The 17,749-nt window shown below is 49.1% G+C and overlaps 1 protein-coding gene across 2 annotated transcripts; it reads right to left on the bottom strand.

Moving 5' to 3' along the window:
- Window positions 1-104: 104 nt before the first annotated feature.
- Window positions 105-17,419, bottom strand: zc3h6 (zinc finger CCCH-type containing 6). 2 transcript variants are annotated; one of them, XM_084709936.1, is made up of 12 exons: window positions 16,895-17,419; window positions 15,110-15,317; window positions 14,669-14,791; window positions 14,029-14,233; window positions 11,695-11,834; window positions 9,698-9,835; window positions 9,169-9,283; window positions 8,788-8,897; window positions 7,362-7,603; window positions 6,768-7,198; window positions 4,204-4,377; window positions 105-2,735 (listed from the first exon to the last, which is right to left on the bottom strand). In XM_084709936.1, exons 1-12 carry the CDS (start codon window positions 16,978-16,980, stop codon window positions 1,360-1,362), a joined length of 3,348 nt encoding a protein of 1,115 aa, XP_084566062.1. In that variant the 5' UTR covers window positions 16,981-17,419; the 3' UTR covers window positions 105-1,359. The 2 variants fall into 2 exon arrangements, with proteins under 2 accessions (XP_084566062.1, XP_084566064.1); XM_084709938.1 differs by lacking the exon at window positions 16,895-17,419 and having other exon boundaries at window positions 15,102-16,718.
- Window positions 17,420-17,749: the final 330 nt, after the last annotated feature.

Raw genomic sequence — 17,749 nt, 5'->3', positions numbered from 1 at the left:
TATGGCAGTTAATATTTCCTTAATGTAGTGATGCAATGTAGTTAGATGATGGTTAGTGTAACCTTAATGTAAAGCATTGACATATTTAATAAACAACAACCCAAAACACCTATAAGTTTATTTAAGACACACAGAAAAGGCAGCAAGACATGATGGGTTCCTCTTGGAACCATGATGTCAACGAACTGAACAGAATAATAAAACGTTACAACATTCATAAAAAGCACAGCATTTGATACAAAACAAAGCTTTTTGGTGACATTGTCAGAATAGAAACGAAAACAGTTGAATTCATGTGTTTAACATGACCAGCACCAAACAGTAATAGAATCACAACAACCAAGTGACAGAGAACATCACATTGCTGACGCTCTGAATGCAACACGTTTACTTAATAATACGGAAACAGAAAATGAGAAAGTGGTAAAAGAGAGTTCTGCTCAGCATTGTTAGTTATCTCCCTCAATAACACCTTGAGTCTTGTGAACTATGACAGTTTCCTCTCATTTCTACACTTTCATACAAGATGAAATCATATTACAGCTCCCCCTTCCTCCTATACATTTTCTCACATTTGTAGATTGAAGACTATTTAACCCTAACAAAGTCAGCGGACACTGAAGTGCCAGTTTAGCGTTTAACAATGACAACAGATCTGTTGATGTGCAATAATGTAGTAATATTCTCCTTAGATCAGTTATGAACAGTACAAATAAATAAATATGTAAAGCTCAGTCATTGTACATACATGTGTATTCAATATTCAGAAAATATACATTTAGGTAAAATGTGTAAATGTCACCAAGCAGGACAAGTGTTCACTAGTGATTACTAACTCAGGAGTGTTCACTAGTGTTCTCTAACTCAGGAGTGTTCACTAATTCAAGAGTGTTTACTAGTGTTCACAAACTCAGGAGTGTTAACAAACTCAGGAGTGTTCACTAGTGTTCAGTAACTCAGGAGTGTTCAGTAACTCAGGAGTGTTCACTAGTGATCACTCACTCAGGAGTGTTTATTAGTGTTCAGTAACTCAGGAGTGTTCTCTAACTCTGGAGTGTTCACTAGTGATCACTAACTCAGGAGTGTTCAATAGTGTTCTCTAACTCAGGAGTGTTCACTTGTCTTCATTATTTCAGGAGTGTTCACTAGTGTTCACGAACTCAGGAGTGTTCACTAGTGTTCATTAACTCCGGAGTGTTCACAAACTCAGGAGTGTTCACTAGTGATCACTAACTCAGGAGTGTTCACTAGTGATCACTAACTCAGGAGTGTTCACTAATGTTCACTAACTCAGGAGTGTTTACTAGTGTTCACTAACTCAGGAGCATTCACTGGTTCATTTGTGTTGACTAAAAAGATTCACTGGCAGAAAGGGGAAGCAGTTGGATCAAACGTCTTGAACACATCTTTCAGTGGTCTATCATTTGCCTCCTCACCTCCTTCCTCCTCCTTTCCCTCCTTCTCCGCTACCTCTTTCTCCTCCTCTGCCACCTCCTTCTCTTCCCCCTCTTCTCCCTGTGCCCCCCCCTTCCTCTGTGGTCCCCCCAGACGGGCCTGGCGCGGATCTGTGTAGGGAGGTCTGATCAGACCAGCCAGGGCTTGTATGGGTAGGTGGTGCAGGGCAGGGGGCTGGGCTGGGGGGCTGAGGGACTTTAGGGGGGAAGGGAGCTGGGAGCCGGGCCTGAAGCTGTCAGATGGACTATTGCCTTCCTCCGTGGGCTCCAGCCCAGCTACTGGGGCAGTCCTGGGGGAGAGGGACATTGGTGGAGGGGGGGTCTCTCTCTTGTCCATTTGTTTCAGGATACCGGCCTTCCTGAGGGTTTCAGTCTGGTCTCTGAGCGGTGGGGGCGCCTGGCTGCGGGGGTCATAGAGGCTGATGCCGCCCAGACCCTCCAGACCGCCCCCGGGGGCCAGGCGGGGGGCATATGGGGGCAGCCGCTCAGGTTCAGCCCTGGGAGGGGCAACAGGGGTAGAGGGGGTGTGAGAGGAACCAGCCTGGTTCAGTCTGGGGTCCCCTCCTCCCCCCTCCTTCAGGCAAGCTGGCGAGGCATCCAGGCTGGTCGCGCGGCCCAGGCGGGGGTCCAGCGGTTTGGAACTCCGCGATGGACGCCGCACACCCTCCTTCAGCCTGGCAGCCGCGAGCCGTGGGTCGATGGGTGGGGGTGAAGAAACGGGTTTTGGGGAGGAGACTGGGAGGCGGTTCATCTGCGCGTCAGCAATGAGTGGGGGAAGAGGCAGGTTGATGGAGGGGTCCTGCCTAGGGATCAGCAGGGGGATGAGGTCCTCGGGTGCCCACACCACTGTAAGGGCCCAGGGGGGCCTCGGCAGAAGCACATCCACTCGGATGTGGCTGCACTGCTGCAGCTTTGAGCGGGGGTCTCGGAGGGACGCCCCAGGGCTGGCTTCCAGGGGGATGAGCACCGCCCTGTCCCTCAGCTCCCTCTCCCCATCCTCCTCCTCCTCCCCGGGGCCAGGCCTGCCTGAGCGCAGGGGGGCTGGGGGGCGTGGCTTCCGGGGGTCTCTGGTCAGACGAGGGTCCAGAGCTGACTCTGCCTCTCTCCTCTGGTCTGGGGGTTGCTGGCGGGGGTCTGTCTTGGTCCGGGGGTCGCTGGGGGCCCCCCGATCCTTTAGGTGGGGGCCAGGGTGGGGGCGTGGCTGCTTCTGCAGAGACCGGAGGATGGCCGTCACACCGCTACCTTCCTCCTCATCGCTGGAATACCAATCAACAGGCTCATCTGGAACAGAGCACCAGGGGTCAAGACTTCAGAACCCTGCAGACGAACACGCCCAGAGCCCTAACCCACCACCCAGCCACAGGACAACCACGCCCAGAGCCCTAACCCACCACCCAGCCACAGGACAACCACGCCTAGAGCCCTAACCCACCACCCAGCCACAGGACAACCACGCCCAGAGCCCTAACCCACCACACAGCCACAACTTTATTTAAATTTTTGATTTATAAAATAAATTGATTTCCAAAGATATGGGAAACACTCAGACATGCATGAAATGGCATAAGGAACTGGAGATGGTACCATTTCTAGGGAAATAGTTAAGTGTGCTTGTGGCTGCCCCAGCTGCCCATATGACATCGGCTGCCAAACTGAGGGATGATGCAGTTAGCTGGCTAGCTAGCTTCTACTATGTTGTGAATTAGAAGGGACTAGTGCACCGTGCTCATGACACAATCAGTGATAAATATTCCAGTGAAACAAATGACTTAAACTATAGAAAGTGTACAGTGTCTATAAAAAATTGGTGGCACACACACACAGATTCCTGGAATTAGACATAGGGCACAGCGCCCGCAATGATGTCGGTGACATCATGACATTAGAGTAGTGGGCTAGTCTAGAATGAAGTAGGCAAGTCTTGTATGAGGTAGTGGACCAGAATAGTGGGCAGGGGCAATTCTAGGATCAGACCTTTAGGGGTGCTCAGCCCCCAATGAGAATGTGACATGAATACAGTAGGGCTGTCCCCGACTCATCAAATAATAATAAATGATATTTTAATTTTTTTATTGTTATTTTTTGGGGTGCTGAGGTGAAATTTAAATCTAAAAAGGGTCTACAATCGCCACTGGTAGTGGCTAGTCTAGTATGAAGTAGTGGACCAGAGTAATGGACCAGTCTGGTGGGCTAGTATAGTATGAAGTAGTGGACCAGAGTAGTGGGCTAGTATAGTATGAAGTAGTGGACCAGAGTAGTGGGCTAGTCTAGTATGTAGTCATGGAGCAGAGTAGCGGACCAGAGTAGTGGGCTAGTCTAGTATGAAGTAGTGGACCAGAGTAGTGGGCTAGTCTAGTATGTAGTCATGGAGCAGAGTAGCGGACCAGAGTAGTGGGCTAGTCTAGTATGAAGTAGTGGACCAGTCTAGTGGGCTAGTCTAGTATGAAGTAGTGGACCAGAGTAGTGGGCAGGTCTTGTATGAAGTAATGGACCAGAGTGTTGGGCTTGTCTTGTATGAAGTAGTGGAGCAGAGTAGTGGCCCAGTCTAGTGGGCTAGTCTAGTATGAAGTAGTGGAGCAGAGTAGTGGCCCAGTCTAGTGGGCTAGTCTAGTATGAAGTAGTGGAGCAGAGTAGTGGGCTAATCTAGTATGAAGTAGTGGACCAGAGTAGTGGGCTAGTCTAGTATGAAGTAGTGGACCAGAGGTAATTATGGCACCATCAGCATCATAGTGTTGTCTGAAGCCTTCACCTTTGTTTCTGCTGGCAGCAGTATTCTGCCCCTGTCGTTGCCCTTGCTGTTTCCCCTGCTGATGGGTGAGGTGGAAGAAGAGGGCATTTTGCATGGCGGGAGGGAGGTTTTGTATCTGGGGCTCAGCGCCGCCCTGCTGGACGGAGGACTGAAGGACAGCCAGGCTCAGATCCACTACAGGAGAGAGAGGTACACATCACTACACTATCAAGGATCATAACAACTTATCAACTGGGGGAGACACAGAGAGACACTGAGGGAGACACTGGGGGAGACACTGGGGTAGGCACTGGGGGAGACACTGGGGGAGGCACTGGGGGAGGCACTGGGGGAGGCACTGGGGGAGGCACAGAGAGGCACTGGGGGAGGCACTGGGGGAGACACTGGGGTAGGCACTGGGGGAGACACTGGGGGAGGCACTGGGGGAGGCACTGGGGGAGGCACTGGGGGAGGCACAGAGAGGCACTGGGGGAGGCACAGAGAGGCACTGGGGGAGGCACTGGGGGAGACACTGGGGGAGACACTGGGGGAGGCACAGAGAGACACTGGGGGAGGCACAGAGAGACACTGGGGGAGGCACTGGGGGAGGCACTGGGGGAGACACAGAGAGACACTGGGGGAGGCACTGGGGGAGACACTGGGGGAGGCACTGGGGAAGGCACTGGGGGAGGCACTGGGGGAGGCACAGAGAGACACTGCGGGAGGCACTGGGGGAGGCACTGGGGGAGGCATGGGGGGAGGCACTGGGGGAGACACTTGGGGAGACACTGGGGGAGGCACTGGGGGAGGCACTGGGGGAGACACTGGGGGAGGCACTGGGGGAGACACTGGGGGAGACACTGGGGGAGGCACAGAGAGACACTGAGGGAGACACTGGGGGAGGCACTGGGGAAGGCACTGGGGGAGACACTGGGGGAGGCACAGAGAGACACTGGGGGAGGCACTGGGGGAGACACTGGGGGAGGCACAGAGAGACACTGGGGGAGGCACTGGGGGGAGGCATGGGGGGAGACACTGGGGGAGGCACTGGGGGAGGCACTGGGGGAGACACTGGGGGAGACACTGGGGGAGGCACTGGGGGAGGCACTGGGGGAGGCACAGAGAGACACTGAGGGAGACACTGGGGGAGGCACTGGGGAAGGCACTGGGGGAGACACTGGGGGAGGCACAGAGAGACACTGAGGGAGACACTGGGGGAGGCACTGGGGGAGACACTGGGGGAGACACTGGGGGAGGCACAGAGAGACACTGAGGGAGGCACTGGGGGAGGCACTGGGGGAGACACTGAGGGAGACACTGGGGGAGGCACTGGGGGAGGCACTGGGGGAGACACTGGGGGAGGCACAGAGAGACACTGAGGGAGACACTGGGGGAGGCACTGGGGAAGGCACTGGGGAAGGCACTGGGGGAGACACTGGGGGAGGCACTGGGGGAGGCACAGAGAGACACTGAGGGAGACACTGGGGGAGGCACTGGGGGAGGCACTGGGGGAGACACTGGGGGAAGCACAGAGAGACACTGAGGGAGGCACTGGGGGAGGCACTGGGGAAGGCACTGGGGGAGACACTGGGGGAGACACTGGGGGAGGCACAGAGAGACACTGAGGGAGACACTGGGGGAGGCACTGGGGAAGGCACTGGGGGAGACACTGGGGGAGGCACAGAGAGACACTGAGGGAGACACTGGGGGAGGCACTGGGGGAGGCACTGGGGGAGGCACAGAGAGACACTGAGGGAGACACTGGGGGAGGCACTGGGGGAGGCACTGGGGGAGACACTGGGGGAGGCACAGAGAGACACTGAGGGAGACACTGGGGGAGGCACTGGGGGAGGCACTGGGGGAGACACTGGGGGAGGCACTGGGGTAGACACTGGGGGAGACACTGGGGGAGGCACAGAGAGACACTGAGGGAGACACTGGGGGAGGCACTGGGGAAGGCACTGGGGGAGACACTGGGGGAGACACTGGGGGAGGCACTGGGGGAGGCACAGAGAGACACTGAGGGAGACACTGGGGGAGGCACTGGGGGAGGCACTGGGGGAGACACTGGGGGAGGCACTGGGGGAGACACTGGGGGAGGCACAGAGAGACACTGAGGGAGACACTGGGGGAGGCACTGGGGGAGACACTGGGGGAGGCACTGGGGGAGGCACAGAGAGACACTGAGGGAGACACTGGGGGAGGCACTGGGGGAGGCACTGGGGGAGGCACTGGGGGAGACACTGGGGGAGGCACTGGGGGAGGCACTGGGGGAGACACTGGGGGAGGCACTGGGGGAGGCACAGGGAGACACTGGGGGAGGCACTGGGGGAGGCACTGGGGGAGGCACTGGGGGAGGCACTGGGGGAGACACTGGGGGAGGCACTGGGGGAGGCACTGGGGGAGACACTGGGGGAGGCACTGCACTGGGGAAGGCATGGGGGGAGGCACTGGGGGAGGCACTGGGGGAGACCTGGGGGAGACACTGGGGGAGGCACTGGGGGAGATTTCTCGCATTCACTCCTGGTCCATTAACAGGTGGAGTTTCCAAAAATAACGGCTCTTTGGCACTGCAGGCGACCCACCTCCTGCACCCATGGCTTGATTCCTGAAGAAGTTACTCATAAACTCAGCCGGGTTCTGGCCCATGTTCTGGCCCATGTTCTGGCCCATGTTCTGGCCCATGTTCTGGCAGAGGCCTGGGAAGTGCAGGTTCTGGAGCATCTGTAGGTCTGGCATTGGGGGAAAGGGTGGCACCTGCATGTTCATTTGGGGCCTGGGGAAGGGAGGGGGCGGACCTGGGGGGGGCATGGGGAAACCGGGCGGAGGGAACGGTCCAGGCGGGCTCTGGGGCACGGGGGGACCCGTTTGGGGAAGAGGAGGTACCCCCATAGGGCCTGGGGAGACAGGGGGTGGGGGAGCGTTGGGGTCCGGTGGCATCAGACCCGCACTCTGCATATCCTCTGTCCCCCCCTCCCCCTGAAACTGACCTCCTGGAGGAGAGAAGCTGGAGCCACTGCAACATAAGCACACAGGAAGCAGAAATTAGTCTGATGGTGATGGTGGTAGTAATGATGGTGGTGATGGTGGTGGGGGTGGTGATGGTGGTGGGGGTGATGATAGGGATGGTGGTGGGGATGGTGGGGATGGTGGTTTTGTTGTTATTGTGGTTGTTGTACCTAAGGCCTATCTTGTGAGCCAGATCCACTGTGGGCTGGACCTTGATCTCAAACAAGGATGGAATCTTCCTGCAACCAAGGCCAGCACCAGGACCAGCCGCCTCAGTGGGGCTGCTGGGGCCGGGTGTGGGCAGGAGCCCCACTCCAGGGGGGGGCTTGGGGAGGGGGGAGATGCCCTGCTTCCTCAAATCCTCCAGCTCCAACTCATCCTCGTGGGCAATCTCCTCCTCGATGTTGATGATCTGGACAAAAACACACACACAAAGACAGACACACACAGACAGATGGAGGTGAAGATGAGGATGTTACTCCACGTCTGAGAAAAAACATTAGCCCAACAAACTAAATATAAAGTTAACTTTGACATAACATAGCTAGGGTTATGCAGAATTTCTGGAAGAGAGAGGCTTCTCATCTTCTTAGGTCAAGAGGTCATGTTGTGGAGCTCACCCCAGTCCACATATAGATAAAGGCCTCACTTGTTCAGACTGACGGGTCAGTTAATAGAAACTATGCCGGAAAACTATATTTGAGCTTGTGTATTCATTGTATATAAGACTGTTTGTAATCTACTCGTGACAACTATTTGCCTTGACTGGTTAAATGATTTGGGGGCATTCTAATAAACCAAGTCAACCCTTTTTAATTGTTGTGCATCTTTCCGGACACCGATTGACATCATCCAAACACTAGTTTGCAAACAAAAACCTATATACCTGACAAAATGCCAAATAACTAAATCAATATTATGCTACTTTTTGATGAAAAAATAAATCTGATAGCTGCTAAAGTGTACATAGCACCTTCCTCACACCATGTGCAGGCAGCCAGGAGTGTCTTCATTTTGAACTTTAGAATTTCTTGATAAAAACTAATTAAATTGGTATTACTACTTTCATATTGCTGTACTATCAAAGCAATAGGGTGATTACACCTGGTTTGCAGATGGCATTCTAATGGATACCAAATGTGTTTGATGATGTTTAGGTCAGGGGTCTGTGCAGGACAGTTTTTTTAAACCAAACTCAACAAAACATTTCTGTATGGACCTCACTTTGTGCAAAGGAGCATAATCAAGTCTAAACAGGGAAGGGCCTTCCTCATAATGTTGCCACCAAGTTTGAAGCACAAAAGTGTCAGTGGAAACATTTTATGCATCAGCATGAATAAATCCATCATCAACTAAGTCTCAAGCCCCAAAAATACAAAAAACAGCCTCCATTGATAACGAGGCTTGATTTTAACCACACGAACAAAGTGAGGTCCTTACAGACATGTTTTGTTGAGTTTGGCATGTATGTCTGAAATATGTAGGGAAGAACTATGTTCTCCACAGTGAGAAAATATTTGTACTATATATTCGTTTTAGTCATATAATATCCTGGCGTAACCTTTCCAACACACACACAGCTACTTTCTGCCTCACCTTGTCCAGTAGCTCTCTGGTCACATCAGTCAGAGGCTCATGGGAAAATTTGCAGTTTTCGCCTTGGTAACACTTGGCTCCTGTGTGGAAGAACTTACATGGATATTCACCTACAGATTGAGTCAAGGAGGGGTTGGAGGTCAAAGGGTAAGTTTAAAAGTCTGAGTACTCATTCATCTTAGCATGAACACACAAAACCTCTCTCTTGGATCTCTCTTGGAATCTCTCTTGGAAGTCGCTTTAGATAAAAGCGTCTGCTAAATGAATACATGTAAAACCAGAATACTGGAAAACAGATGGCAGAGTCTGATTGTAAAAAAAAAACATTTGAGTAGGTCACTCTTTATTAAACTAAACATTGATGGCATTCATAAAGGATATTGTGCATGTAAATGCAGTGGTCTCCTTTGCTGCAGTAGCCATGGAGGTAGAATTTACACAACTCCTTCTTCTTGTCTGGAACCACCAGCTCATGTTCAAATTTACACTGCTCTCCCTGCAGGCAAAAAGAGGTAGCACAGGCTAGGTTCAACATTTCATATCTACTTATTTATGATGCACTCTGTGTATAGAAAACAGGAAGGACTCTGAACCTTTTACTTTCAGTCAGAACTGCAGCTGCCCTTACAAAGTACATACTGTACTGACCGTTGGGCATACTACTAAGTTATATAACCACGCCGTGAACAGGCTCAGACAGGTTAATATCAGTCCTCTGTTGTACACTGGACGCTCTCTCCTCAGCTGTGGGTCAGAACAGCCAGGACGCCATGTTTCTCAACTGTTGGTCATACAGCCAGGACGGCATGCTTCTGCCGGCTCTACTGGTTCTATTGGCTCGCTGGCCTTTCAGATGTATCTGATTGGTGCAAAAACAGTTTATAGGTGTATCTGATTAGTGCAGACATACCTTGATGCACCGGCCCTCCAGGAAGTACTTGCAGATGTTTCTGCCGTTGTGCTCCACGGTGTGCTGGCTGATAAATTCCTTGCTCATGATTGGTCGTTTCTTCTGGAACCCTTGGGATCCCTTCACCTCCCTTCCTTCCTGTGGACACCATGGCAACTGAGATGTTTGACAGTTAGTTAAGCCTGTTAAAGGGGCAATTGACTGCAAAACCGATTGTACCTTGTCATAGTTGAATAACGACAGTTCGGTGGGTAAAATGAACATACCGTGAATATCAAAGTCCATTGACACCTCTTTCCTATTCAAATCTCAAAAAGAAAAAATGTGGCTGTAAAATGCTAGCTTTTCAACAAAGCTACCTGTCTGACGTAGGTCCGCCCTTTTTGGCTCTGGTCTGTAGCTTTGTCACGCCCCAAAATTTACATCCAGACCAGCCCGAGGTAGCGTCTATCTCCGATACTAGTTTAGCTACCCGCTACTCTGTGTAGGCTACTTATAAGGAATTACAAAGAAGAACGTTTTGAATTATAACAAGGATATTGAAAATGGACCACGGTCGTAAATGCTGTGTTCCAGGCTGTACACTACAGGGAAGGCTAACACTCACAGTCTTCCCAAGGAGCCAAACATTCAACAGGCATGGCTGCTGTTGTCTATGAGAAGATCCCGGCGAAGTTCGACACTCAATCATTCATTTGCTCTGAACATTTCACCCAAGACAGTTTTGACAACCTTGGACAATTGCAAGCAGGATTTGCTTGGAAGCTGAACCTGGAAAGAAGTGCTGTTCCGACCGTATGCTCATTGCAGTATGGGACAGTATGATGTTGTGCTAACAGTTATTAGCAATGCTAACGTTTCCTGTATATAGCATACCAGATAGAATGCTAAATAAGTTTCTACACACATCAAATGACTCTAGCTAGACTAGCTGTAGTCGGCATTAGAAGGGCAGCTTCCAAAAAATAGCCAGAAACAGCAGTCTGGCTTATTGCTAACGCCTGTCTAGATAATCTATTTGAAAGAAATGGAGAAAGGCAGGTGCTTGATACAGGATCATTAGCATTGCTAGTAACTGTTACTAGTAACACCTAGACTGTAGGCATGTAAACAAGTTTAGCTTGCTAACGCAAGAGCATAGGTAGAATGTGTCATAATTTAGCCTAGTTTATTGGCAATGGGGCTAACGTTGATTCATGTTCCTGATTGTGTTTCATTCAAATAAATAACCTGTGTAATGTAAATCTACAATTCACGATGCATGTTTGTCCAGATCTTTGTCATGTTATTTTTAGGCAAGTTATATAGAGCTAGCTAGCTAACTGAAGCTGAGTAGAATCACGATATGGTTTGGTTGCTAAGCTGAAGCCAAACGTTCTACCCACCCAAGTCAATCCAGTTTGCTTCAACAACAGAAGTGGAAACAAGTAATGTTATTATTTCAAATGATATATAGTCAATCTGTTGAAAACAGTGTTGTGTAGACACAATAGATTTATTTGCGCATTTTTATTTCAAGTCTCCAACTTCTGTGTTTCAGCGAGTGCTGCTGTTGGCCGTGTTGCGTTTTTGCTCCCCAGCTTCACTCGTTAAAAACCAACCAATAAGCGCGCAGCTTATCTAAATATTAATGAGCATACCATAAAAGGAGAAAAGCTAGTGTTTTTTCCCGGGAACATTTCAGAGGATCTGTCAGTGGGCATAGAACAGCACCCGGGCCATTTTCAACCCAACCAATGTTACATACCCTATTCGGAGACCAGTGTGAAATACCCCAAAAACCCAGTCAATTGCCCCTTTAACCAGTTGGCTAGAGCAATGGTCTTCAACCCTGGTCCTTAAATGTTTCCCCACTCCAACACACTTGATTCAATCAACAAGTCTTTACTTACAGTAGGTGTGTTTGAGCAGGGAAATATCTAAAACATACAGGAGGGCCTTGAGGACCAGGGTTGAAGACCACTGAAATAGGGAAGAGAGAAGCACCTCTATCTTACCTGCTTGATCCCATCTCCACTTAACTCAGCCCCCCGGCCTCGGCCACGCCCCCAGCTCCTCCCCTTCAACTTTCGGTTCTTGCTGATGATGCCACGGCCTCTGGCCAAACCTCCTCCTCGGCCACGCCCCCGTTGACTGACTGCAGACAGAGAGGAACTGAGTGTCTGCCCTGACCCCTCTACAAATAGAACATAGACAGGCCCTTTAACACTGGTGCTAAGTAATGGAACATAGACAGGCCCCTAAACACTATGGTACTTAGTAATGAAACATAGACAGGCCCCTAAACACTATGGTACTATGGTATTTAGCAATAAAACATAAAGAGGCCTTAAACACTATGATGCTTGGCAAGGGAAATCAGCAGCACTGATAGAAATGTCTCTGAAAGTGAAAGGTTTTCCTGCAGTGTACAGTAATGCTCAAACTCTAAGAAAACAAGTGACAACACAATTAGTTATAACATTCAAACCCCTTTTTAAACAACATCAAATGCGGTACTGCATTCCCTTGGGCTCTGCAAAATTAGAACTTAGCAGAGTGCCCGGTTCTCAAGATAACAGTCAGAAACTCCCATTATAAAACCACAGACACACACACACACACACACATACTCCTGGCATCATTACAGGGTGCAGGTTAAGGTTTAGGGCGGTTGGATTTAATAATTGTTAAGACCTTTTCAATACCACGCATAATTAAATTTAAAGGTGACATGACATGCTGTTTTTGGATGCTTTTATATAGGCCTTAGTTGTCCCCTAATACTGTATCTGAAGTCTCTTTCCCGAAATTCAGCCATGGTGCAGAATTATAGCCACTACAAGTAGTCCCACAATCAGCTTTCCTCAGAACGCGCTGTTTCTGTGTCTGTAGCTTTAAATGCTAATGAGGAGGAGAGGGGCGGCAACATGCGCTAATGTTTACAGGATGTATCGCAATGGCTCGTTGCCCCCATTGCTGTAAAATGCCTCGAACTTAGCCATTCTCATCTGATCACCCTGGTTTGCAGAGGTGCACACTCAGTCATTTCAATGTGGAGAAAGGCGGATATCGCGAGCCATAACACCAACAGCAGAACGGTTATCCAAATAACAAAGAAGTGTACAACACTCGCGTTACAGTGTTTGTATTCACACACACACTTGATGCCATTTATCTTTACATTAGCAACAGTAACTCAGCTGTTAGCTGCAGAGCTAATGTTACAGCCACATTATAAGGGTAGCAAGCTAGGTAACCATATACAGTAAAGCAACAAAATTATATAGCATTAGTTAACTTACTTGTCCAAGGTTTGTAGCTTGACCAAGGAGATTTAGTAATGATCCAGAATTTAATTTCAGCAAGGCCAGCTTTGAGTTGGCTCAAGTTGAGGAAATGTTTGGTGCAGACATACAACACTTTGGGAAGTTGTGTCAGAGTTTCTCATGGGCGGGCAAGATGATCTGGTTGGGCAAAGCAGAGAGAGGGGAGGTAACCTTCCCCCTATCTACGTCACTAGGGGGAGATTTTCAAACAGCGCAATTGAGCCTTCATTTTGTCAAAGGCGGAGAAGAACACGCAGGGCTTGGTTTACACTTATCGAAACGTGTAAGGCTAGGGAACTCATATTAATGTTAAATAACCTCATAAAATGAAGTTTTCATGTCATGTCACCTTTAAGACCAGTTTCATTTTAACAATTTTGTTAAGAGGACACAATCCACCAGTTACCATCCTTATGGGACATTGTTTGTTGATATATACAAAAATCAATTGCAACATAGTCTTTGAGCAACTGACTAAACATTAAGCAGTGACAGTGACTGCACTGAAAGCTCTGATCATCATCGTTTTAAAATTATCTTACAAAATGTACACCGGAACTTGCACACACTGCCACTAACTTGTTCACTAACCTCTAGTTAGTGACAGTGTAGTAGTATAGCAGTGGGACCAGAGGTGACATCACCACTGTAGTAGTATAGCAGTGGGACAGCCCTAAGCCCTTACAGACTTAGTGAGAACGCACCTCAAAGTCTGCGAGGGTGGACATTGGGATTGGCCCTACTAATATATGGTTTGTGTACCTAGCAACCCCCCACATTCATCTAACTGTCGTGGGTTCTGCTTTTTTGTTGTTGTTAAAATCAGAGGAACACATTTTTTAACAGCTCAGTTGCATTTTTAAGGCTTTTGAAACGTGAATTTAAGACATTTTTATGCAAATTACTGACTTATTTTTACATTACAGAATTTAAGACTTTTTAAGGATCCACGGATACCTTGTATTAGATAGATGACAACCATCTTTGTAGAGGGTTCATATGAGAGTGAGCATGAACACTCACACTGTTGTTGTTGCTTGTGCTGAGCCCTCGAGTTTCCTCGCTTGAGGTCCTTGTTCTGCCTCCCTCGGCCCTGGCTGGGGTCTCCAACGTACTCCTCCCCCTCTGCTCCTCCTCCTCCTCCCTCTCCTTCCTCGCTGTAGTCACTATACCTGCCCTGTGGGGACCTCGGCATGTTGCCATGGCTCCCTCTCGACTCTCGCCCCGGCTAAATTGAGAAATTAAGGGAGGTAGAGAGAGAGAGAGAGAGAGAGAGAGAGAGAGAGAGAGAGAGAGAGAGAGAGAGAGAGAGAGAGAGAGAGAGAGAGAGAGAGAGAGAGAGAGAGAGAGAGAGAGAGAGAGAGAGAGAGAGAGAGAGAGAGAGAGAGAGAGAGAGAGAGAGAGAGAGAGAGAGAGAGAGAGAGAGAGAGAGAGAGAGAGAGAGAGAGAGAGAGAGAGAGAGAGAGAGAGAGAGAGAGAGAGAGAGAGAGAGAGAGAGAGAGAGAGAGAGAGAGAGAGTTTTCATTTAAAACAATACCTCCACTCTATGTATGATTGTACCCTGTGACAGACAGGCAGACAGACAGAGAGAGAGAGCGAGAGAAAAAGAGCGAAAGAGAGACAGAGATCGATTGATTGATACTTGGATAGGTGAATAAGTGACCTTGGCTGACAGGCTGTCAGGATCACGGGTGCTGCACTTCCGGGCCCTGGGCCTCTCTCTCTCTGGGCGGTCAAGGTCCGAGTCATAGCTGTCAGAACTGGAGCTACTGGAGGGGGAGTGGTGCTGGGGGAGAACAGGGGAGAGAGATGAGGGAGGGGGAGGAGAGATGGGTGAGGGATGGGGGAACAGGAAGGAGACAGGTGGAGAGATGGGGAGGAGGGAGGAGAGATGGGGGAGAGATGGGGGAACAGGGAGGAGACAGGTGGAGAGATGGGGAGGAGGGAGGAGAGATGGGGAAACAGGGAGGAGACAGGTGGAGAGATGGGGAGGAGGGAGGAGACATGGGGGAGAGATGGGGGAACAGGGAGGACAGGGGGGACATGAGTACATTTGATAGACATTTGAACTAATAAAATATTCTACCCCTTCTTACCTTCTTACCTTCTGTCTGTCGTGTCTCCTCCTCTTCGACCTTCTCTTCTCTTTTTCTCTTGTTTTTTTGTATCGTTTTCTGGAGTGTCTGTGTGACTTGTCATCTTTTTCTTTCACTTTCTCTTTCTCCTCATTCGCCTCCTTCACTTCTTTGGTCTCCTCCTCAATCCCAATCCCTTCGTCATCTATCTCTCCATCTTCCAGCTCGCCATCCTCTCTTTAAAGGTAGATCAGAACACCACTCCATATTAAGATACAAGGTTGTTGTCCCAGACCAGCCTGGCCTCAGACATAAGGCCAGACCAGCCTGACCCCCAGACATTACCTCATACTAGACGAGCCCACTACTCTGCTCCACTACTTCATACTAGACGAGCCCACTACTCTGGTCCACTACTTCATACTAGACTAGCCCACTACTCTGCTCCACTACTTCATACTAGACTAGCCCACTACTCTGGTCCACTATTTCATACTAGACTAGCCCACTACTCTGCTCCACTATTTCATACTAGACTAGCCCACTACTTCATACTAGACTAGCCCACTACTCTGATCCACTACTTCATACTAGACTAGCCCACTACTCTGGTCCACTATTTCATACTATACTAGCCCACTACTCTGGTCCACTATTTCATACTAGACTAGCCCACTACTTCATACTAGACTAGCCCACTACTCTGATCCACTACTTCATACTAGACTAGCCCACTACTCTGATCCACTACTCTGGTCCACTACTTCATACTAGACTAGCCCACTACTCTGGTCTACTACTTCATACTAGACTAGCCCACTACTCTGGGCTGCGTTTCCCATTAACGATGGATCGTAGCTGTTACGAGGGTTCTCTACGAGCAAAATAACGATCCATCGTAATTTCTTACGTGAGTTTCCCAAACATACTCATAAGGAGTAATCTACGAGCATTTTCAAGAGCCTCTTTTAGCTACGATGGCTCCGGGAAACGGCCCATAAAACTAAGATCCATCGTACGATGGATTCTATGATCAATTTAGGCTTACGATGCTTTCAGGAAACGCACCCCTGGTCCACAACTTCATACTAGACTAGCCCACTACTCTGGTCCACTATTCTGGTCCACTACTTCATACTAGACTAGCCCACTACTCTGGTCCACTATTCTGGTCCACTACTTCATACTAGACTCCACCAACCACACCCTACATCTACCTTGGCACATTTTACACCAGCAAAAATATTTTCACTGACAAAGTATGAAGACATAGCTTATATCTGACATTGAGAAAATGGTACTAGTTCAACCTCCCTAAAATCTGACCAGTATGATTATACTGGATACACAGGTGCTATAGGGCAATGAAATGAGGTGTGACGATGGTTAGAAGGAGGGGGGCACACATTGACTATGAACAGACAGACTGTCCACTGGTCTCCTGGCCCACAGTTCTCAGGTTGATCAGTAGGGGCGGTATATGCCTAAATAGGCGGGTCCTATTACATCATCTTAATCTACAAACTCCCCTGAAAAAATGCAACAATGTAACCAGATGATGCCTTTGCCCCTACCCGGAAAGTATTCTATTCTCCCTTCACGTACGAACAAGGCATTGAAATCACAATGCTTCGGTAGCGAATCCCTTCTCACACTACAAGCATGCAAAATATATTGTACAGGCCTGGCGTCGACAACGCTACTTGAGCCACAGTATATAAATAACAACACAGTCACACAACCATGGAGAGTCGCAGTTGGACACGCACAGATGAGCGGTTGTAGAATTATTACAGATAAGAATGTTACTCGACCTTTCCTCCTCTGCATGTTCAGAGTCTGTCATGTTTTTGTCAAGAACGGGGGTTGGGGGAGTGCAGACAAGGCTCACAAAAGCCATGGAGGTTGGAAGCGGAGCTGGCCTCCTCCGACACAAGAGTGAAGAGTGGGTGGCACTGAGTCAGTCAAGGAGACGTTGGTTTGGGAGAGATGCTGAAAGATCGTCAGTCTGGAAAAAACTCACGGTAACCGTTACATGTCTCGACAGAGACAATAAACAGACATCTCCTCATGTCAATGTCGTATTAACTCAGTAAACACAGCTTGAGAGACCCCGCTTTGCTAATATTCCGTCGGTTGACAGCTGCCATGGTGAAATAATGTAGACGGAGGGAGAAACACACTGTAATGCAACCAATGACGTTGATAACAGCATCTTCATGGTATATTTCATCCGAAACATGATGTGCATGTTCTCAAAATGGCATCTAGGACCGAAGAACATCTTTTCCCTATCCAGAGCTTTAGTCCACGAATTTATACCGCTCTATTTGGATCTATCTAGCCTGATTACTACAAAACCTCAAGCAATTGGCCAACATACCCTATCAGGTTTCCTTTCTAAAGGTATGACAATGCCCATTGGTCCAGAGAGCTGTCCGTTATTTCCAACATCTGGTGCAATAATAAAGTGTGTGAGACGTGCGCTTGTATTAATCACAAACAACGTTTGTAAAAAAAAATATATATATATATATAACGAAAACCAAACGGCGTTTCGTTTTTCAGTGTGCGTGGCAATTCAGGAACGTGACTTAGCAGCGCCTGTTCCTAGAATAGACTAGTTGTGCACTGTTTTTATTTTACATGATTAGCCTACTAAAGTGCCT

The sequence above is a fragment of the Hypomesus nipponensis genome, chromosome 11, assembly GCF_054491055.1.
Source record: "Hypomesus nipponensis isolate SF chromosome 11, ASM5449105v1, whole genome shotgun sequence".
In the NCBI taxonomy this organism is placed as follows: domain Eukaryota; kingdom Metazoa; phylum Chordata; class Actinopteri; order Osmeriformes; family Osmeridae; genus Hypomesus; species Hypomesus nipponensis.
This window is presented reverse-complemented; position numbering and strand designations above follow the sequence as displayed.

Bases quoted from the DNA above. Each gene is read 5' to 3' on its own strand.
- zc3h6 (XM_084709936.1), bottom strand. From the start codon at position 16,980: ATGGCTTTTGTGAGCCTTGTCTGCACTCCCCCAACCCCCGTTCTTGAC. The intron at 8,898-9,168 runs ATATCCTTTATG...CTCAATCTGTAG, and splicing joins CCACTGCATTTACATGCACA to GTGAATATCCATGTAAGTTC. The intron at 7,604-8,787 runs GTGAGGCAGAAA...GTTTTTGTCCAG, and splicing joins CCAGAGAGCTACTGGACAAG to ATCATCAACATCGAGGAGGA.